The following is a 24,557-nucleotide window of genomic DNA, read 5'->3' as shown; positions in this document are numbered from 1 at the left end:
TTTCATTAAACAATTTTAATAGCATTTCAATACAAATGTAAGCATTACTTATCAAGAGAATCCTTCATGTACGAATGTAAATTTTGTATTGCCTCTCGAGATCTGTTTACATTTGTTTCTTAACAATTTCACTAATTTCTTTGGTCCGCAGCAATATACGTTCAGGTGATCCCTGTAAACAAATACAACATAACATAAGTATTGTTTTGTCATACCGGAGGACTCTCATTTTATTTCGACAGGGATTTATAATAAAATAAATATTTCAAGTCGACGACGAAAAATTCAATTTTGAGTTGAATTTGGAACAGTGATCTAAAGTCGTAAAAGGGGCAATCAGTTTCCTAACTGCGATTTATTTAAGTAGGTAACCCCATTTAACAAAATGTTCGATAAGTATTTTATTACGTCATAAAGAGTATACATAACAATCAAAGAAACTTCTTAAAGTGTAACTTACTCTGGATATAGATGCACCCAGGAATCAAACAGTTGATCCCAATGTGGCCTGCCTCTCCTCACCCTGCACGCCAAATGGGGAAACTCTTTCGCTATACTATAATCTTCACTCACTCCGTCTTTCGTATCATTATGTAAATAATCTCGTCTCTTTACATTTGGTGTGAGAAGAGTCGCTTTATCATTAGTAACTACTCGAGTTAGAGAGCTTTTTTCGTTGAGGAGTACAACGTGTGTTGAAATTTGATCTTTATTGGTATGAAGACTTGGTACATTTTGGACTGTACTTGTAACGTAGAGTTGTAGATGCAGCCGGTCAGGTTTGTTGGCATTTCTGAGTTCTGTGAGGGTTTTGGTGGCGAGCTCTGTCAGCCATGTCAGTTCTTTTTCGTGTCGGACTATCCATATTAAGTGAATTCGTCCGGGTAAGCGACTTGTTGGGTTTCTGAAACAACGAATTGAGAACTGAATCCTTCACTCCAGACATCGTGAAAAGTAAAGGCTGCTATTTAACTGATCACCAGATTTAATAAAATTTAATACCAAAAAAATCTACTTTACCGCCCTAAAATAATGAATGATCACCAAAATTGTAACACCATTTTAATGTGAAATGATTACCAATTTTATTACATTTTACTATCCTATTAAAGGAAATGACACCAAATTAATCATTATTAACCCAAAAATTGTAAATAATTACCAAATTTCAAACCCCAATTTAATGTCAATTGAGAACCAAATTTTTACATCGTGCTATCCTATTAAATAAAATGACACCAAAATAATCATTGTAAACCCAAAAATAGTAAATGACCACCAAAATTAGAACTCCATTTTAATGTAAAATTATAACCAAATTTTTAAATCTTGCTATCCTATTAAAGCAAAGCAAAATTTTCTAGTAGCATTTCGTTTCTGTATGGGTTGCAGTTCAAACCTAACCTAACCCACTTTTCTAGTAACATTTCGTTTACTGTATGGTTCGCAGTTCAAACCTAACCTAACCCACTTTTCTAGTAGCATTTCTTATCTGGAAGGGTCGCAGTTCAAACCTAACCTAACCCACTTTTCTAGTAGAATTTCGTTTCTGTGTGGGTCGGAGTTCAAACCTAACCTAACCCACTTTTCTAGTAGCATTACGTTTCTGTAAGGGTCACAATTCAAACCTAACCTAACCCACTTTTCTAGTAGCATTTCGTTTCTGTAAGGTTCGCAGTTCAAACCTAACCTAACCCACTTTTCTAGTAGCATTTCGTTTCTGTAAGGTTCGCAGTTCAAACCTAACCTAACCCACTTTTCTAGTAGCATTTCTTTTCTGTAAGGGTCGCAGTTTAAACCTAACCTAACCCACTTTTCTAGTAGCAATTCGTTTCTGTAAGGGTCGCAGTGTTAACCTAGCCCACTTAACTGATAGCAGTACAAACCTAACCTAACATACTTTTCTAGTAGCATTTCAGTATGCCTACCTAAGTTATGCGGTGCGGGGTACGGGGGTTGAGCGGGAGGGGCTAGTAATTTTGGCATCATTTTACTTTATTTGGTAATATGTATAAATTTTTTGGTATCATAGTGGTTTATTTAGGTGAAAATATCGCATTTATTTGGTCTTCAAGATTTGGTGATCATTAATGATTTTTGGTAATCATTCAATATATTTGGTATTCGAATACAATTTGAAGTGCAGTCGTAATTAAAATGGTGGTACATTTGTAATTTTAGGCCTTATTTTTTTGGTGTTCAGTAATTTTTTTTGGTAAGCATGATTTTTTTATTTAGGGTACCAAAGTATTTTTTGGTGGTCATTATATTTGTAGCCAAAAGTAAATAGGTACTACGGTACTTATAAGGTAAACGTACTAGTGCTCGACATGCTAATGACCAATAGGTGACACCTTCCTGTGATTCCTGTCACCTCTATTGACAATGACTTAAGTTTCAAGATGACATGTACTGGGATGGGACCGCGTCGAACACCAGTACGTTTACCTTAGTTGAGTAGGTAAATGTTTCGTGAGAGTACCTGTAGTACAACTTAAAGGTTTCTTTGATTACACAAACTTGGGACTTTATAGCGTAATAGATGGTTCCGCAAAATATAAAGCATGCCTGACGGCGCGATTCGGAAAGTGAATTAGAGATTAACTAGATACGATATAGTAAAGATATGTGACGTCCCACGGATAAAGGTACCTACCTTATGGCGGTTGGCGCTTACGATTATTAACGTCGCTCCAATATTATTGTGGCGCTAAGCGACGTAAGCGCCAGCCGCCATAAGGTACCTTTTGCCGTGGAACGTCACATAACTTTACTATTTCATATCTAGTGAATTTCTAATTAATTTCCCGAATCGCGGTGCCAGCCGCCATAAGGTACCTTTTGCCGAGGAACGTCACATATCTTAACTATTTCATATCTAGTGCATCTCTTATTCATTTCCCGAATCGAGCCGTGAATCTCTCACACGATATCGGTCGCCAGTTGCGACACTCTTTATAGAGTTTACAACAGTTATGAATCTTACAGCAGCATGTGATGCAAAAGCGACACGAAGGGAGTGACGCCGACACCCGCCGCCACGCACACCGCCACGCGCTGGCTCCGGGCCGCTTCCATCGGCGACGAGAACGGCCCGTCCACTAGGATACTGCAATAGGAGTGTGAGTTGAACGGCCGAGGTGAGAGAGAGCTTTAGAAGATTAGAGTCCAGAAATACCAACATAAGTTCATAAATTAATGCAATGCACTTTATGTAGTTGCGATAAGACTCACCTGAGATTGTTTGGTCCGTTCTGCAACAGTAGCATCTCTAGTGCCTCAGTCCAATCACCCTTCACTCTTATCCAAACAATAAAATTTCTTTGACTAGATGTAGGAACCTGAAACAAAAATCATTTTTAAAATGTTATATGATTTTTAAAAACAATAATTCTTCGGCGTATTTATCCTCGACAGGAGAAATGAAAAAAAAAATAGTTATTTACACGTTGCTGGTTTAAGGATAAAAATTGGATAATAACGCTTATTTTTATTTGCGATTTTTTTCAGTTCATGTTCGAAATTATTATACATCTTAGATATTTTTAAGGTGGGTATCAGTGCTAGAAAGCCCTTGGAACATCACTACACCTGCGTCTGTATGCTCGCGATAAACTCAAAAACTACTAATCAGATTTTCATGCGGTTTTCACTTATCAATAGAGTGATTCTTGGGGAAGGTTTAGGTGTGTAATTTGTTATGTTTTTGTGTAACCAGTGCGAAGCCGGGGCGGGTTGCAAGTATACGATAAAGTTAGGCATTAATTAAAACTATACAGATGGGGGAGATGGCTCCTCAGTACTTACTTTAACAACAGTAAACGGGTGCCACTCGAGGCGGGAGATGTCCGGACACTGCAGCAGGACGTACTGCCCCGCGCGGCAGCTGAAATCCTCGTAACACAGGGTCAGGCTGAGCGTGCGCCCTGCCATGTGCGTTACCTGAAAATAATTTGATTAAAATTTATTTAAAAACACGTATTTCATGGTTACATTCATTTAAACAAAAACTTAAAAATAGTGACGGTTTACATGTGAACTAGGATTCCCTGGAAAAATATGTCCGATATTTTTAACAACTGTGCAAATGTGATTCGTACACAGATAGCTTCTAACGTGTCTTTCGGTTCGCATAGTATGGTGGACATTGAATCTTAACTGGTTTAGATTTAGGTTTTGTCTTATTTATATAGTTTAGTTTAGGTATAGTCAGAAAGTATTAGGCTCGTTTGTCCATAATTTTCGGGAATAAAAAAGATCATTTATAACTTGGGTGTTAAAGTTGGAAATCAGATTCCCCTTGGAAATGCAAGTTCGTATCCTACCGACTGCGCCATGTTAACGTTCGTTGTTTGGGAGTCGTATATCAAAAACGGGCGCTAATATAAGACTAATTTGGAGCATTCCACGGGCTGTCCCGTACAAACGCATTTTATTTCCTGTGTTGCGACTTTTTTCTCGGCATTTAAAGCAGGCGATTATTTTTCTGTGCATATTTTTGACCATTTGTCATAGAAAAGGAATCTCTTATACCTTTAAATCTTTAGAAACTTCGCGTTTTTACGGGACAACGGTAGACAATTTCATGGAATGCTCCATTTATTCTACTCAAATATCATACTACAGTAGAGTCATATAAGCAAAGAAAGAGTGGTAACTCCATATATCAGTTTTCTTACCAAAACACGCGTTAATTTCGTAGACGACATCTAGAGTCAGCCTATCATAACAAAATTAATTAATAAAATTCAAAATTTCGTATATACTTACTGATATCAAATGTATAAACAGCAAAAGATACACAAAGCGATCTACTTTTTTCCCAAAAACCTACCTATCGGGAAAAAAATAGGTATATGCCATTTCCGTCATATCTTCAAAGTAGCTTCTTATTCGACGAAGCATTAACTGTCCACATTTACTTTGTGAAAAGGAAGTGGAATTCCCTACCGGCGTCTGTATTTCCGACAAATTGTACCTCAGACATATTAGAGTAGACCGTAGTCGTAGTACCGACTACCGAGTTACAACATATAGGTACCCAACTAGCAAATTATGTCGTAAGAACAACAAGCACCAAAAGTTTGTATTTCTTGTAAGACCACTCGATAATTATATTAATAAATGCTTACAATTTACAATATTATGCCGGTATTTATTTTTAGGCCATATATTTATGCCGGTATTTAATAAAAGCTATTCAGATAATTATGGGAAATTATGTTTAATGTATACCTACATATACAAGTCTACAAAATAAATAGGAACAAAAAGACAAGAACATCAAGAAGAGCGTACTTATCTATACTTAATAAAAAGCTCAAGGCACTTCTGTATTTCTGTACATGACTGGGAAACTATCATATATGTCCCAGAAGCGTTTTTATCGATCGAAAGTCACACGACTAATTCATTTTCATAGCTTTTAAAATCCAATATTAATGCGATTTCAATTTAAAATCACGTCCCGGAAGCCATACAATGTATTCAGATCTACGTAGTTGGGGATTATGCAAAGTTTAATCGGTTATTGGACCAAATCGCGGAACGTTTGCGACTGATGGCGGGATAACTGCCTGAAGTGGCATTTTTATTTTAAATATCTGATGTAGATATGATATGTATTTGACATTAGGTACTCTTACGCCTCGGCTACGAAAGACACTAAAGATGCACCGGATATTCGGTTACTATCCGGTATCCGGCCTATCTGGCCATTATTTTACTATTCGGCCGGATATCGGATAGTAACAATGCTTGATTTTGGAGTAAACAAATTAGATTTAAGAAACAGACAAGGTCATAATCGTACTTGTTTATTATTTTAAAACAATTTAAACATTTCCATTGAGATTCCACTAGAAATGTGTCCGCGAGAACAGTCACTAGGAAACAGGTCAAACCTGCAGAATGCGCACCTGAAAAACCGAAATGTAGGTATAATTCCGTTAGCCGAATATTCGGGGGCCGGATACCGGATATTCGGCCGATGGTCAGACCGAATATCAGGTATCCGGTATCCGGCCAAACAACTATCCGTTGCATTTCTAAAAGACACGCTCCTAGCGCGGCTGACGCTCATCACTGGTACCGACCGTCATTTATTTGTTTTAATTTACCAATGTTACGAGTACCTACTTATGGCGGTCAGCGTAAGCCTTGGACTTCGGATCGTGTGTTCTGTGGCACTCGGGTTAATGCTTTATTTTACTGATTGAAGTGCAAAGCAGAGAGAAGAATCATATGCATATCAAATCAATAACATTTTATTATACTTGATTTAAATGCCCCTTCTATAGTTTGCTGGTTTCATGTCGCGGGGCTATTAGGAACAAAGCGAATTATTGGTAGGTACAAATATTTTCGGCAGTCGCTATAATCTGAATAATGTCCTAACTAGTGCGCAGGTCAAATGAAGTATTCGAACCCAATAATTATCTTGTGGTGAAATGACTATATAAAACGGTAACCGTCAAACGTAGTAAGTAAATATTGACAAAATTAGTAAGGAATTATGCTGAAATATAGAAGACTGACAAATCTATAAAACACTGCATGCCTCAACGGTATTGCAGATGGGGTATTCACTATTTTTGTAATTTATTAGCTTTGTATATATGAAGTCGTACTGCTATATTTTATATAGACCACGGACATAGGCAAAAAGAAAAATATAATTTATATAGTCGCACCAAACAAAGTCTGCAGCGGATTTGATAGCCCACGCAGCACATAGGTTGGAAATCGCGATTTAGGCCGCCAAAAGTCAACTTTTTAAAAGTCGGCTTATCGCAAAACTAATTAGTTCTCGAATAACACCACACTATCACGGAATTAATCCCACCACACCACCACCCTTATCAGTTACGTAGGTAATCTACCAGGTTCTCAAAACTCAGTCATCACATACGTTGCACGCGCGGTTCTTAGCACTGTTATCCGAAGCAAACATTTCTAAGCCAATATTTATTTTTGTGGAGTTTATTTCTCAGTGAAAGTGATGGATATCGAAAATTCAGGTAAGTTTCTATTATTTTCAATTATGTCGAATTAGAAATATTTATTTTATGATATATATATAACCCACTAAACATGACCCTTTTCTTGATGAAAATTTTGTTATTTTTTCATATTCAATTGTGAAAATACTAAACTTCCGGGCCCGTCCCAGTGATATTTTTTATGTCATTCTATAAATCAAACATATCTTTACATTTTATGAAAAAATTGGAGGGCACTTTTGGGCACTTTGTAAAATATCGAGTTTCAAATTTTTTTTTCGGAAATAGCAAATTATTACGTTTTTTTTTTCATTAGCGTTAAAATGTCTTTTCTGTTATTCTAGGTTCATCAAATGCCTCTGGTTTAAAAGTTGTGACTTGAAAATACCTGTCTGATAAGTTAAATGAACAGAATTTTCAGTCAATAGCTGAAAAATTGGACTTTTTGGAAAATTATCTCCTTATGCGCTCAGTTGACGGAGATGAAGAAAAAAAGAACATGAAGCGTAAAATTTCACATTTTGAATCAGTCGCGTCGCATTGTGGAAAATTTTCTGATATCTAATGAATCTTGGTTGGAAAGTAGCTCCGACGCTCCGCTCATACGCTCTGGAAACGGCAAAGCTTTATATAAATTTATATGAGTGGCATCCGATGACACCGACAATGCACAAAATACTGATCCATGGCAGAATTACATATGTATTATTGAAACCTTAATAGTTCCCTTTGGACAACTTTCGGAGGAAGCTGCAGAAGCCCGAAACAAACACTTTCGGCCATATCATGCCCGAAAGTTTTCTAGAGAATACTGCAATCTACATTACCATAAGACATTTACCATAAGTTGCTTCTGACCTCCGATCCGCTTATCAGCAGTACGAGAAAAATAACGAAACCTCGAGTTAAATTATTTCTGTCAGAAACTATGCAACTATTGATTTCTGCTGAGCCACATAAGGCGAGAGCGGAGAATGATCAATGCTACCCATGCGATGATGCGGATTTTTCTTTAAGATATGATGATGATTAAATGTGGCGAGGGTTTTATTTATTTATGTTAATCTTTTTGAGTAAATGTATCAATCGTAATAATATTAGATAACAACCGTTGTATATTTCTATTAGTTTCTGTAATACATATGTTACTCTTATACCTAAATATAATATATATGTATAAATACATGTGTATTTTATTATTTATGTATGTATGTATAAACTCTTTATTGTACAAAACACAAAACACAAATTTATGGCACAGGATAGGCAGTACAAAGGCGAACTTATCCCTTTAAGGGATTTCTTCCAGTTAACCTTTGAGTAGATGAGAATTGAAGAAGAACGGTAGACAAATATAGCACTGAGTACAATAGACTAGAGGAAAGTCAATCAAATTATAAAAGAGGGCGAAAATAAATAATATAAGATAAAATTTGGAATTAACAATATAACAAATATATAGAATACCTACGTTAAATATAATAAATATATAATATCTATAGTCACGAACAAGTTAATTCCGGTCCGATAGCCACAGCATTTATATATTCAATGAAAGAAAATACATATTTATTTACTATAATATATATCATGAATATATAAAATAATCAAGCGAGTAGGAGCAAAACCAGCATTTTTTGGAAAAAAGGGCCATAAATTTAAAAATAATAATTATAATTATCTAAAAATATGTTTTCTTAGTTCGAAATCGTATATAAAGCGCAAAAATGCAATAAAATATTTTTGGCGGCCTAAATCGTGATTTCCGACCTATGTGCGCAGTGTAAGTGTTATGTATACGTCATAATTTCATAGAAGTTTGACGTTTAAAATGACACTTGCACTGCGTGGGCTATCAAAATCGCTGCAGACGTTTTACGGTCGGACTATAAAAGCATTTTAGTAAATTTTTTATTAGAGCCGTCTAGTGAGACCTCTGAGAAGGTTCTAAAAGTTGAGAGACAAAAAACAAAAATACCTATTAGAAAAATAGCGTTACCTACAATTAACAACAACCCAATGATTTACTCTACAATATTCAACAATACTCTACAATAATTAATACATGCAATAACATTTTCAGTTAATACTCAAAATAAAGCTATTTCAAGGAGGTATTTACTCTTGTTTAATTAAACTATGGCACACTTACTCCATCCCATCTCAATAAACCGAGGTTAAGCGGTAAAACCGTTAACCCAGTGTCAAATTGTACTGGTAATCATGGTAACTCCAGGTTTAACCGGTTAACCCCAGGTTAGTGAAAGGGTGCAAGTGGGCCTATTAGTCGCTGGCTAGACATAAACCCGTGTTAGCTAGTCTAGTCTACCTGTAGCGGATTAAACTTTCTGAATTGCCCCCCAGTGTAAACGGCACTTTATCAAAATAATGCCGGCAATAGCACCATTAATTTACTAATTTCATTTAGACTATGTACGGTAGTACGGTTATTTATGAATATTAATTGCTCGATAAATTGTACCGTAATGTTGCGCCGCAGATTTATAAAAACATATCTCTATTAAGAGTTGGAGGTAATAAATTTATATTAAGTATGTATATATTAGGTATTCCGAATGCGTTGTTTACAAAAAGTTGAGTTGGACCACGAAAAGTTTGCAATTATTTTGATAGCGTACGCAGTGCAAGTGTTATTTATACCCACATACCTACGTCATAATTTCAAAGAAGTTTAACATTTAAAACAACACTTGCACTGCGTGTGCTATCAAAATCGTTGCTGACTTATCTTGGTCTAACTATAAAACTGAACCATTTCAGACGAATGGCGACATTCTACACACGAGCAATAAGCAAAATAAATGCGATTGTTTCACGGCAGGATGAGTTAGGATTTTCCGGGTGTCATTCTGAATCCCTAACAACGTTTGTCCTAAAGTCACTTGCTCTAACTGGTTTGTCCTATTGGGCACATGCCCTAACGATCAATTGTCATAACGAATATTTTCCATAATGTAATGGTTAGCCTAAGAATCATTTGACCTAAGCATTTATACCATAACTATCAAAATCGCTAAAGTTTTTTACCATATTTTCGAAATCCCTAACAATGTTTGGCATAAAATAACATGCTCTAACTGTTTTGACCTAATGGCTATTGCCCTAATGATCTATTATCATAACAGTTACTTTTCCTATTGATCAATTATCATAACAATTACTTTCCATAATGAATGGTAACGAACTGTTGCCACAAAAGTGGGTTAGGTTAGGTTAGAACTGTGACCCTCGAAAAAACGAACTGCTGCCACAAAAGTGGGTTAGGTTAGGTTAGAACTGTGACCCTCAAAAAAACGAACTGCTGCCACAAAAGTGGGTTAGGTTAGGTTAGAACTGTGACCCTCGAAAAAACGAACTGCTGTCACAAAAGTGGGTTAGGTTAGAACTGCGATCCTCGCAAAAATGAAGTGCTGCCATCGGTTAGGTTAGGAGGGAAATTTAAATTAGGACATACGAGTATTAGGTCAAGAAACGATAGGCTAAGTAAAATTAGGTAACATGATGGTTAGGATATATAATTTTTAGGCCTAACAATAATTAGGCAAAAAAAGAATTATGCTACATAACATTAGGATAAATACCCAATATGGAAAGTGCCATTAGGGAAAAACATATTAGGACAAAAAAAAATCGGCCAGTAGATAATAGGGAAACCAAAATTAGGGTATACAAGTGTTAGGACAACTGATCATTATGACAAACAATATTAGGGAATGCAAAGATTGGAGAAAAGACTTTAGGGATTCAGATATAGATCCGGATTTTCCATAGATAGGCAGCACCAAATGTACAATGACGGCCAAATGTGCGGAAAGAAGCCATCTACTTTCACGCACATCCCTAACCCGCTAAGGGCCACTTGCACCATTATACTAACCTGGGGTTAACCGGTTAAACCTGGAGTTATCATGGTTACAAGTACAGTTTGACACTGGGTTGACGGTTAAACCGCTTAACCCCGGGTTAGTGGGATGGTGCAAGTGGACCTAAGGGCCACTTGCGCGTTCCAGGGTTAGCCAACTAATTCTAAGTTTACCGTTTATACAGTACAGTTAAACCTTGTATAAACGGTTAACCCCGAAATAATTGGCGAACCCTGGAACGCGTAAATGGCCCTAACATCCGCGGTCCTTGTTTCAAACAATATGCAATGTAGACATTATTTTATGACTCACCTGTATAATGTCCACTCTCGCTCGGTTTCTGGACAAAACCCGCCACAGGAGATCAAGGAAAAAACACGAAAGAGGAAAGGCCATCCAAATCCAAGTCTGAAATTGAAATAGAAAAGCTTTAATACAAAAAACTTTTTTTTTAACTACTATAAGTAGTATGTACCTACATGAAATAATTATATTAAACTCATAGCATTCAAACTTAGTGGATGATCGAGCGGGATGTCTTATATGGACGTCATCACTACACCTTATAAAACAAAGTCTTCCGCAGCGTCTGTTTGTTTGTGTGTAAACTCGAAAACTACTGAACGGATTTTCTTACGGTTTTCACCTATCAATAGATTGCCTGATCCTTGAAGAAGGTTTAGGACGTTTAGGTGTATAATTTGTTAGGGGTTTTGTGTAACCCGTGTGAAGTCGGGGCGGGCGGGGCAAACGAGTGGCCTCAGTGCACGCTGTTCAAAATGTTCAAATCTGTTATGAGGACACTTCCTCAGGCAAAAGGTCGACAAATGAGAGAGAATAGAGCGCTAGCTATACGTACTAATAGTTCTAAATTACAACAAAACTTGTGTATTAACGGAAACTGCGTTATTGAGGCTTAAGCTAGAGTTAGTTCAGCAACTAAGAACATTAGGCCAAAAACTTACGTAAGTGGTAGAAAGAAACCCAGACGAAAAGCTATTAGGAACTAGGTTTTGAAACATTTCCCTTTTCATTATCTTAATTTTACCTAACACGCACCTAGAGTATACATTTCTAGGCGTACGAGGGTTGATAATAAAGTTACAGGTCTAACACTTAAACAAAAGTAATTTTACTATTTACGGCTTTAGTAATAATGTTAATTGCACATTTCTAACGCATTATTTAGCTGGGGGCCTGAAGAGCGTTTCCAAATTAGACATTATAGTACAGTACAAATACACATATATTTATATATGGCCCTATTATAAAGCCCAATGCCGAAATGCAACAGATAATGGCATTGTTGATTGATTCGTCATTAAAACTGAACGAGGTCATTGATGAATAAGTTTAATGGAAGGCGCGGTAGGAAGCATCATCATGCACCGATTCTATTCCTATTCCTCGAAGAGCACAGCAGTGACCCCATTGTATAAAATTCATTTATTTACATTACACGTCCACCTTTAGGTCACCGACTTACGAATACAGTGTACCAAACTTCAATGGAACCGGTCTAGTAGTACCGGAGCAAAATCGACTGTGTAAGATGGACAGACAGACAGGCGCGAGTAATTTCAATATCATGATCCTAAAAAGGAAACGCTTATTTTATTTTCATATAAAAATAATCGTATTGAATTCAATTTTTTAACTGAATTAATCCGCGGATTATAGGTTGGTGCAACTGACCCTTACATTTAGAAGATTAAGAAAGGTAAGCAATGCATGGGACTAAAAATACTGCTCCGAAGTCCATGGAACGAGCTGTTATTGAAAACCGTAACTAATTTGACCGAAATAGTTCCAAAGACCGTTTTACTGCAATGGCAGGAAATGAACTAGGTGCAGTTAATAATTTGATTAGTTGAAAGCATTATAAACGGCATAGTGACAGGCATAATTTAAGGCAACCAACATACTAATATGCTGCCGCATTCGTGAGCTGCGCGACATATAAAAATTGTTCCACGTGCAAACGTTGAATCTTAGTGTGTGCGGATCGTAGAGTGTTGTACAATTTCTTGAAATGTAATAGTTACATGTAGATGCCAGCAATGGTATTGGACACTATAGTGCCTGGGGTATTACTTACATTGGTATTTTACACAAACTACACAAACTACTAAAAAGTATCGGTGCGATTCGGGAAATGAAGATAGATAGAATAGAGATGCACTAGATATGAAATAGTAAAGATATGTGACGTTCCACGGCAAAAGGTACCTTATGGCGGCTGGCGCTTACCCTATTATTAATGCCGCTTCAATATTCAGCCGGGGCAATGGTACCTTTTTCCGTGGAACGTCACATATCTTTACTATTTCATATCTACTGAATCTCTAATATATTTCCCGAATCGCGCCGTATAACGACTTCCAAAGTAAATACACTTTTCAACAACACTCACCTTTGATTGTATAGGAACGAAAACAGGAGAATTCCCTGAGAAGTTATACGTATTATTAGTTTCATAGTCATAATTCAGTCTTTCTTCTGGTAGCAACTCCCTTTTCAGCACGCCGCTGAAAACAAAAGTGATCTCACTGAGAATGTTCAAACATAAACTCAACACTAAGTGCTGCAGAAACATTCAATAAATTATTTACTGAAAAGTAAAAACGTTAAACAGAGCTGACTATTTCGGCATTGAAGCACTATATCAAATAGTTTTTCATTATGAAACATGTATGTTACTATAGATGTTGTAAAATGGACCAAGTGTGACCACTTAGGTACCTACGTGTGGACAATGGACGGCTCCGTATTCTCATACAATATAAAATAAGTAATCACAATAAGACACATTTATTTAGATTTTTTTTGACTATAGTAAAAATTTTGCGCCACTATTTCTAAGGATAAGGAATTCCTAGACTTACATTACATTTACGAGTATGTATTTTATAATGATTGAATAATAAGATGCATTTTACGAGTTATACTAAACCTAGTAACCAGCTTCGGCTTTCCATACCTATTGGTTTTTTTCGTCTGTCCGATTCCCTGAATGAGTGTTGGAATTATTCGTTCAGCCGTTTCTCCGAATGGCCACCGTGTAATAAATTCCTCGTTAGGCCATTTTCCCTGATGACTATATACTATTAAATTCTGCAATTTCCTATTCCTACCTATATTTACTATATTACCTATCTGGATAAATATCTATAGGTAATTACTTAACTAGGTAAATACCTATTACGTTCCTTAAACGTCGCCGTATGTAAAATTAACGCACATCAATTACTTAAGAATTAGTGTTTGATCTCTCTGTTAATTGTAACACAGTAATGGAATCCAGTTAAAATTATGAAATAAGCCTTTATTAAGGTCATGGCATTACGAAAGAGGATTTAATACTTGGACACATGGTTGATGACAGGCGTTAACGAACGTTCGAATCATTCGACTGTAGGCATTGATTTCCATGAACAATGTGTATCTTAAAAGCTTTGGTATGTATGTCACGTGAAAGAAAGAATATAAAAATAAATAACAATAAATCTACAATCTACAGTAGTAGATTCTTATAAAGATAAGACATCTATTAGTCACTATTTGTAAGAAGGTTGAGTGAACACTAAGACAGCCACTAGGCTCAAGAGTTTAATGGGGGTGTGTGTACTAAGGCATAGAGTAAATATCCCAAATGAGTGATGTGACGATGTGAGTAGTCTGCCTACCTAAGTCCTACGTACTCAAGACTACACTGTTAAGTCGCCGCGGCAGGTACCACAACCACATAACAACTTAATTCATAAAAGAAGTGTCGGTCCGGCTAATAGGTGTCTCGGGCGACCACAGAGCAGGCTCCTTCTTTGCCCAGCGTTTAAGTCTAGCGGTGCAAAGGGGCAACGCCGCCAGCATCCTTGGCACCATTCCAGAGGCAGGAGACTTTGGTGAGGTTTTTTATATTTAATTCGTGGTTTAGTTTAGTTTTAGTATAAGTTAGTCAGTAAGCTAGATTAGTTAGTAGTTTTATGTTAATATTGTAGTGAAAATTATAATTTATTAGTTATTTAGATTATTATTGTGAGATAAATAAAAAGACTTAATGTCGACCCATAGGGTAATTCTACATTATTATAGCGCACTTTAAAATATGTAAAATCAACAAAACATACGGCAAGTAGAACTGGTGCGTCCACCAGAAAACATGGTAGAGCCACCAATGTAGGTACATAAACGATATCAACGATATGCTGCCAATATTGTAACTCTACATCTTATAAACAAGCTTACCTTAATGGATGAACTATCAGCAGAGCCATAAACGGCAAGTACAGCTGGTGGGTCCACCAGAACACATGGTAGAGCCGTCAAGGTACAACTACATAACGATTTGCTACAAAGTCACTCTTCTATTGATAAGCAAGCTTACCTTAATGGATGAACTATCAGCAGAGCCATAAATGGCAAGTAGAGCTGATGCGTATACCAAAACCAGTTGTAGAGGCGCCTTCGTACCACTCGTAGTGACGTCAGACCCATGGAGACGGTAATGGCCAGCATGGCCGCACCAGTTAGGCCTGCTGGGCTCATTAGCAGGAAAAGGGGGTTCTGAAATCACACCCATGGGAATAAGTTTGAAGAATGTAACGAACTATCTTAGGGCTATCGTACTATCTCCTTATTTATAGACCTTTGTGACTTGTGACAGTCCGTTACGGATAGCTGTACAAATTTTTTATAACTTTTCAAACGTATATTGGCTTATGTCGATCACGACTCTATTAACCCTTTAACCACCAGAGTCTGATATATAAAACATTACATATCCAGCTCATTTCGCCAGTCTGATAAATAAGACAAAGATCTGATTTGATTTTTACAGCACATTTATAACTCCCGTAACTATGCCAACCTTACTCTGCGTGGTACAACCTCACATAGAACCACTTATAGTACCTAACCTATATGTTTACCCTACCTATTAGCACAAAACTTAAGGTTTCCGATCCATCCACCTGGACATAATCACGGGACACGTGACATGGGCATGACGGCTGCACAATAGGCATAATAAGGGGTCCTTCGCTTATTCGGATGTGATTACGCGACCTAATAGGGTCGGTTTATGCATGGACCTAAGAACGCAGACTCCGCGCTGAGACAGACAAGGATGCCGGATATGATGTCATAAGGAATTCTACATACGTCACCTAGAGTTGCATGCGTTTTGCGTTACATTACGGCATTTTGGTCGTTCGATTGAAATTTTTGTATACACACATACTTATTTATCGGGTTTGATCCATTTACCGCTCAGCCCTTGCCTTCGGTGTGACTGTATGCGTATCGCACCTAAATAAAGTAAAGACTCTAAGCACGTAGAATTTCGTACATTGACCCGCTATTTCCTATCTCTATCGCAGCCACATAATTATACAGCGCAAAATTACAGAACATTGAAAATGACCGAATGGCTTCGAGAAAAGGATAGTACGGCCGAGCCTCTTTGTTTTGCTTGACTTGGCAGGATTGCTGTCCCGCCGATGTTGCCGGTGGTCAATGCCACTGGGCAAGCGGGTCATCAATAATAATGCGCGTGCGATAGAGACAGGAAATGGCGAGTCAATGTACAAAATTCTTGGGGCTTAGCGTCCTTACTTTATAAGAAAATCACGTGTTTTGAAATCATAGTTTTGTCCTAGCGACGTGGTGTCCGTGTATTCTCAAGTCCATGCTTGAATGTAATGTATTATACTAAAACGTATTCTAATGATGTGTGTGAGCGCAAAGCTGAATCATGATGGTTCAATTTATCTATTTGAAAGACTGTTTACTTAATCAATCATTCAACGGATCAGTAAACGGGCCGTATTTACGACCGCAAATCTTATGAACAGCTGTTTTATCCATTCATGCGTAAGAACTTAATTTAGAATACGCCCTTTGAAAACATAGATATAACCACACGCCAATCAGCGTGAAGAGGTGACATACAGGATGCTTCCTGTAACAGGGGCAATGAATTAAACTAAAGGCTGTACTCCTCAAACTGACCAACATTTGTTCAGCAACTTTTAAAAATTATGAATCCTTTAGACTTCCTCTTTTTCATACAAAATAAATATTGCCTTCAAAGTACGCTGACATCAGTGTGTTTGACGTTACTTGTCACGCTTTTAACATAACAAAATTTGCAATACATTGCGTTCTTAGAATAAACTTTAAAATGTAATAAAAATCAAACCATGAATTATTTTCAAAAGTTGCTTAACAAATGTTGGTCAGTTTGAGAGGTACAGCCTACAGTTTAATTTATTGCTCCTGTTACAGAAAACACACTGTATGTCACCTCTTCACGCTGAAACCGCTCAACCGATTAAGATGAAATTTGGCGTGGAGATAGTATTATAGTTATTATCAATTATTATCATCATCCCATGAAGATAAAGTCGCAGGCAGGAGATAATATTCTCTAGTAGCTAGTATATTTAATTAGAAGATATTTATTCAAAAAGTAGTTTACATTAGGTATCACATACATTTTGTTTCAATTATTCTTTCAAAATAGAGATAGGAACCACTTGCGTCAGTCAAGTCAGCTAGATTGTCATTTTTAGTTAGGTAAACAGCAAAGTCAAATTCAGCAAAGTCACTATCTCCCTATCAAGCAAATTCAGCAAAGTCACTATCTACCTATACTCATGTCACACAAAAGGGGCGTTCCAGAAAAGGTATGGGTACGTCACGCTATTATCTATATTTTTTAACACTTCTGATAAGACTAAGAAGCCAAATATCGATTTGACATGATAACGTTTGATATGTAGCTTTAAATTCAACGGTAGCTAAGATTTCTGCTGATTATTAATGTAGCTGCCAAATACCGGGAGTGCATGGCCTGTAACACGAGCAAATAATTAAAACATAGATTGTACTCCTCAAACGGTGACACTTTTGTGCAACAACTTTTAAATATTATGAAGTGATTTAGACTCCCTATTTTTCATACAAAATAAATATTATCTTCAATGGACCCCATCGCCATGCCATATCATTGTGATTGACGTTGCTTGTCACGCCTTAAACATAACAAAATTCGCAATACATTGCGTCTTAGAATAAACTTTAAAGTGTATTAAAAATCAAACCACAAGTCATAGTTAAAAGTCGCTGAACAAATGTTGGTCATTATGAGGAGTACAGCCTACAGTTTAATTTTTTGCTCATGTTACAGGCCACACCCGGTATACATTACGTCCATGACAACTTATTCAAAAATATGTCCCATAGTTTTTAATTCGCTGACATAAGAGCTATGGGATATATATTTTTGAGATGATTTGTGCACCCATATTTTTACTGTTGACTGTACCTAGACCTTTTTGTGGAATGCCCCAAATTCTCCAATGTCCTTATATTTAACACACTACCAATTTCCTAAACTGGAAGCAAACCTTAAGTTTAAGACAAAGCACTAACCTCATTCTTGTAGCTCGCGAAGTTAATTTCCTTCCGGCTCTGGTCGTAGTTTCTCGAGAAGTTCCACAGGTTCACGAAGTGGGAAATGGAATGTATGACTGAAAGTTTCTTTTCAACTTAATGGACAAACAGGTAAAGATATTGTGGAAGTTTTTTGATGCATTATTGTGTCCTCCAGAAGCAAAAACAACAAACAATAAGCAACTTTATGCAGTGTGTTTTAGTGAATTATTCCCGGAGAAAAAATCTAATATATTCTACATCAACACAAAATATTGTAAAGAATAAAGAAAAGGACTATCGCGTTCAACTCAAGATTAGCAAAAATGTTGATTAACAGTTCTCAAAATGCTACGTGCAATAAAATTAAGCGGCTTTGTAACTAATAACGGGCCGACTTTGGCAATTATTTTACGTCGTTTATTTTTGTTGACTTTTTAATAGTAAGTAATCATTTCAAACTGTTCATTTCTACACAAACATATAGGTAATGTTAATCACCCATGTTTTTTTAATTCTTATATAAGTCACCCTACTTTATAACGACTAAGCGCCACTTGCACCAGTCCACTAAGCTAACCCCGGGTTAACCAATAAAACCTGGAGTTACTATGGTTACCAGTACAATTTGACACTAAGTTAACGGTTTAAGCGCTTAACCTCGGGTTAGTGGAACGGTGGAAGTGGCCCTAAGCAAACTGTCAATTGTGTGTTCTTCAATACAACGGCACATTTAGTAGTCACACTGCAGTAAACCAAGTTATATCACGAAATTTATATAGGTACTTACAGCTTCCTACGAAACTTAACAGCAAAACTAGCTCGAAATTCTAAGCAGCTAGGTGCCCACCATTAGCCCCGTCTCAAGAACTTAATGGTGCTCCCAGACCGGGGCCTTTTAGCTCTAAAGTGATTTAGGGCTGTATCGCTTTGTGAAAGCAAGCCGTGTTAACTGCACGCCTACTATGAATTTATGGGACGGTATTGATGCATTCCGGGCTACAGGAATTTTATGTAGATACATGTGTATAAATCAAGCGCGTTGCATGCATACTTGCCTTATTACACCGTCAATTATGCATATGCACGGATGTCCGATGTAACCGAACGGCTTTGATGTAGCTCGCGCGTATTTATTGATATTCCGGACTTGTTGACATTGATAGCATGCGTACAATAGTCAAACTATGTTTCCTCAATATGCGATTCATAAAATAATTGTCCTTATTGTTGTGATAATTGACGATGAAACGAGGCGTTTTGTTCACCGCGAATTAAATTAAGACGACGAAAAGGCATTCGGGTTATTATAACTATTCTCAAACCCAGCTAGAGGAGAGTCTGTGCGGAAAGAGTAGAGTCGTGGAATGTATTGGGCCCCATACATTTCACGACCCTTCACTTTACGCACAGACTCTATGAGCTAGGATCAAGTTGGCCGTCACAATTTGCAGCGCCCTTTAACGGGCCCACTGATTAACAGTCCGCCGGACGGTATCGGCCTGTCAGTTAGAACAAAATTTTGACAGTTCCGAATAACTGACCGGCCGATACCGTCCGGTGGACTGTTAAGTTAATCAGTGAGCCCCTTAAAAGTTGATTAGGTTGGAAAATGGAAACGGTCTCTACATTGCCGGCTTAGGCCGGAATACCGCAGATACTTGATTGAAAAGACGCGCGGACGAACGAAAGCAAAGCAGTCAATCGAGGTATTAATTAATTCCCGACCTCTGTAGACTGTGTGTTCTCTACAGGCGCGGATCCAGCCCTAAAAAAAGGTTGTGGTCACAGCCACTCCAAATTCGGCCAAGTGCGAGTGGAGGGTACCTGATGATTCCCCGACCAATAAATTCGCAGAGGGATCGCAAGCGATTTATTTCAGTCTATAATACACACTTACAATTTTACAATTTTTAGCAGATTGTCTAGTCGCATTGTAACGTTGTAACGTTTCGCCGAAAATGGTTTCGTAGAGTCAATTATTCGTAGATGTAACTATTGGCCGACTAACTTTTGGTAGACTCTTGATTCACATATCATTCAGTTCGCTTTTGTGTAAATTAGCAGACCAATTATTAGAAGAATTTCATTAGAGTAATCTTTTCATCAAGCAACCTTCAGTCGAGTAACGTTTTATATCTTTTATAAAGTTTTTGTCAAGTGGCACTCGATCACACTACGTATAGGTCAGGAAATGAATGCTCAAAAAACGTTGTAGAGGGAAATGCTAGGAACACAATTTTTGAAAATAAATTCAGCACCCCCGATTTATACGAAAATGATACCAAACACGGCCTAGCAGCTTCACTAATGTAGATATCAAGATAAAATTGAAAGCCCTAAATAAACTTTCAAGATCGGATATCTCAAAAACTATTCAAGATAACGAAAAACTTGATTGAATAAAACTTGTAACAAATTTTATCAGCTTTTGGTTTGTCTTAGTAGTCATGTCGCTAAGACGCAAAGTTTCCAAGATATAAGTGAAAAACCGAAAAATGAGACCTTCTTTCCCCCCTCTACCCCCCAGCACCGGGGCTACGGCCGGGGACTTTTGATATGTTCACCTCCTAACTAGGTCCAAACAAAGTCATGGACTCAAAAATTGTGTTCCTAGCATTTCCCTCTATAACTTTTTATTGCTTGGCCTAATATAAGTACTGTGGACGGTTTTACCTGTGGACACTGCCGGTATTTAAAGATCTACCTACTAACGATCGTGAACTTAAAAAAATGCATTTTCTTATTCGTCGGGTGACAAGCAAAAGTCATTAACTAACACCATTGAAATTATTGGACAATAAACCGGGTTACAAAGTGTAATAAAATGCATTGTTACTTTAATTTTTCGATAGTACTTATTAGGTAGTGACTGTTGCTTGTTACCCGACGATATTACTTACAGATATTAACCATATTTATAAATTGACGGAGATTTTTTTGGCTCTGAAAAAAAATTTATGTTAATAACTTGTAATTATATATAATAAAAGTGTTATTTTATTAATAACTAAATTTTTATCCTCGTAATATAAATGTTTTTTTTTTGTGAATTCGGTGAATGATACAAGTGTGTAAATAATCACAAAATAAGCTTCAAGGTTTCATTGTTGTTTTCTACAGTTTTCGCATTTCACCAGATGTTTAATTGATACCTAACTAAATAGCATGGTTAATAAAAAGGAGGTAGAGTAGTGTACCTACCTATGGTTAATTTACTCGGGCAATTTTGACGTTCATCAAACGATAATTCTACGAAAAGTAAATCTGCGTATCGATCAACTGACTACTCTGCGTACTTATACCTAATGAAATTCTGCCAAAGCGTCTGCGATACTAAAATCGGCGTTTTTCTAGTCGGGGAATCAATCGGGCACCCTATTAGGGTTGTGGGCATGCCCACCGTGCCCACAACGGTGGATCCGCGCCTGGTTCTCTATATATAAATACATACAATACTCACCAGCAAACACAACAAGGGTTATCGCAACGGACATGTGAAAACTCTTCGCTTTTTCCAGCCAGAAAAAGAAAAGTCCCGGCCAAAGTTTCGACAAAATTCGATAAAGAACTTGGTTGAGCTTCTTGCACAAGGGAAGTAAAACGAGTGCACAACATATATTTAGAACCGTTGCAGTCCCACGGGAAATACATAGACCGATCTAAAAACAAAGAAGCTGCGGTGAGTATGAAGTAAAGAGTTTCCCCCTGAGGGATAGTGGATAGAGAAGTGTTTTAAAGACTTTTTTTATGGACAAGCGATGTACGGCGAACATAAAATTCAAACTGATAGCTGTATATATTGCTCTTTAGTGTGCGCGTTTTAGCTAGCCGCGGGCGCTTCGAACCGCCTGTACATAAACAAGTCTAAGCAACTTACCCCTAATATTTGTCGTAAATAGTAAAACTGGCGACTAGTTTGGTAAAACGTAAAAGTGGTATAAAACACGTAAATGACTAGTGAGATCCATGATATCTGGAACAAACAAAAAGTCCATGTCAGTTGTGTCACCCTGCTATTACCGATGCTAGACGACCCGAATGTTACGTGTCGTGTAGTAATAGAAATAATAGCGAGCAACAGTACACCGGTAATGACTGTTTTCTTTCCATTAACTATGCATGTCAATCTGTGCTGTTTTCAGAGACGTAAATTTAACAACAAATCTATGTCACGCTCACACGCTCTCGTTCTGAAGAGTGTGTCTGTGTAAGGCCACGCATCCAATGCATTTTAGTTATAATTTTAGTACCGTAACCGTTTAGTAATGTATATTCGAGGATAAGACCCTAAATAGGAAGATAAATGTTACTGTACCAACTTTCCGGACCAAAGACCAGTAGAGTAAAATTAGATCTTAGGTATTAGGTACCTATATACTCGTATATTTGGATTTGAGATGAATAAATAGCTGGTTATTTTAATTTTTTGCCTCGGGGCTCCGGGCTATTAGGAACAAAGATAATTTAAAATGTTACCGTCAAAATATTTTACCCCCACAATACTTGGAACAAACATCAAATCGATTCAATTGAATAGGGATAAGATCTATTATTAGGCAGAGGCAGTCCCATAGATTTCAGAAACGGAACCGAATACCTATTACCCATTACATTCCCCGCTTGTAATCCGAATTCAAATTATGCACAATCGCACATCGCACATTTGGTAATTTAGTGAATAGCTGCACTGTTCGGTTGTAGTTTAGCAACTATAGCCTAGTAACTGTAATTTAAAGTTAAGTACGTATTCATTACGTGCTATAGGACGCGTTAACTATGTAGGTACCTACGAGTACGTAAGCGTACGTGAAATAAACTACTTAATATGAATGAAGTATATAACGATTCATTCATCCTCAAACAAAGCAGCTTCTAACCCCTTTCACTTCACCTATGAATAGGCCAAGTGACTAAATCAAAGAGCATAAAATATATTAAGGTGAGGTTGGCCGAAACTAATATTTCATATTTTCAGTAAATTTTTTCTAGGGAGTGTATATTATATTGCAAGCGTTCTTAACCATATCGTGGAAGCGGTCCCTTAATTGTTTCTGTACCTGTGAAATAGAAGTTTGATCTTAATATGTAACCCTTGATTTAAAAAAGACAATACAATTCAGATACCTGTATGTACACCATATAGCAATGTCACTAGTTCAAGTTCCAAATAGACTACGGATAAGAAATGTTCGCTCTATATGAAATTAAGAAAATCGAATCGAAAACCAACCTCCCTTAAATAGCGACATCTTAAAAATTAAAATATAAGCTGGCGTATCCAAGTATAACAGCTACTTCAGACAGACACCATTCAGGCTGTGCGTTACTACATTCTCTATGCACCGCCTTTGAAAGCAGCTCCATTGAACAACTAAATAGAGCCGATGCGAGTCGATGACAGCGGATCTGGAGTGTTCTCGCATTAATTAATAGCTGGGACGTGCTACGGTATCATTTTCATTTACATGCGACGACGGCTGCGCTGCGCGGACTGCTGGCGGCCGGTGATTGCATTTTTGACAAGCTCATTTTTGAACGGACGCCTCTTTATGTTGTCAAGTGTTAAAATCTTTTATTGTTAGCTTAAATCATGCAAAAATCTCTATTTATGCGTCGGAATGTGAAGATAGATTTCCATAAAAGTTACGTGCTTCAGATGGTATAAAATCTTCTACCTTAAGTACCTTAGGTACTTGCCTTTTATGTGTATAAAAAAGGTGACTATTTCCAAATTTAAATTAGAGTTAATTTAGTTACCTACAACTCACTTACAGTAACGAAATGAATCAATCCCACAAATAAATACAGCGATTATGCTAATAACTAGCTGTTGCCCGCGACTTCGTCCGCGTGGAATCTTATCTTCAACATTTTACATCTTTAGTACCTATAATTTTCATATCCAAGCAATGTTGAAATTAAGTACTTTTCTTTTTTAGCAAGTTGTATGAAGTTTTAAGTCAAGTGGATTTTGATGTTGGTTGCTGAAATTACTTTTCTTATTTCTCCTATGCCCTTATACAAAGATTCAATTTCCACACTCACAAAATATCTGATCTCCATACAAACATTCAACCCCTTTTTCACCACCTTGGGGGATCATTTTCAAAAATGCTTGAATTAGATCTCATGTTTTTTAATTTAATACCTTTTTTTATGCAAGAAGTTCAAGTTCCTAGCTTAAAATTAAATTTACACCCCAAGACGAACTTTCATCCCCTTTTTAACCCCCGTA

The 24,557-nt window shown here is 37.1% G+C and overlaps 1 protein-coding gene across 1 annotated transcript in view; it reads right to left on the bottom strand.

Moving 5' to 3' along the window:
• LOC134665023 (NADPH oxidase 4-like) overlaps nucleotides 1–24,557 on the bottom strand; it is a 29,451-nt gene continuing 4,894 nt past the window's right edge. The window contains exons 2-12 of the mRNA XM_063521794.1: nucleotides 22,200–22,295; nucleotides 21,783–21,981; nucleotides 18,320–18,417; nucleotides 15,270–15,448; nucleotides 13,299–13,413; nucleotides 11,198–11,293; nucleotides 3,808–3,942; nucleotides 3,235–3,341; nucleotides 2,987–3,109; nucleotides 461–904; nucleotides 1–172 (exon numbers count right to left, since the gene is read on the bottom strand). Of these exons, the coding sequence (XP_063377864.1) occupies nucleotides 52–172; nucleotides 461–904; nucleotides 2,987–3,109; nucleotides 3,235–3,341; nucleotides 3,808–3,942; nucleotides 11,198–11,293; nucleotides 13,299–13,413; nucleotides 15,270–15,448; nucleotides 18,320–18,417; nucleotides 21,783–21,981; nucleotides 22,200–22,295 (1,713 nt within the window). The 3' untranslated portion in view covers nucleotides 1–51. The remainder of the gene's footprint in view (nucleotides 173–460; nucleotides 905–2,986; nucleotides 3,110–3,234; nucleotides 3,342–3,807; nucleotides 3,943–11,197; nucleotides 11,294–13,298; nucleotides 13,414–15,269; nucleotides 15,449–18,319; nucleotides 18,418–21,782; nucleotides 21,982–22,199; nucleotides 22,296–24,557) is intronic.

The sequence above is a fragment of the Cydia fagiglandana genome, chromosome 6 (genome assembly GCF_963556715.1).
Source record: "Cydia fagiglandana chromosome 6, ilCydFagi1.1, whole genome shotgun sequence".
In the NCBI taxonomy this organism is placed as follows: domain Eukaryota; kingdom Metazoa; phylum Arthropoda; class Insecta; order Lepidoptera; family Tortricidae; genus Cydia; species Cydia fagiglandana.
Note: the sequence above shows the minus strand (reverse complement) of the source record. Positions and strands in the feature narration are given on the sequence as shown.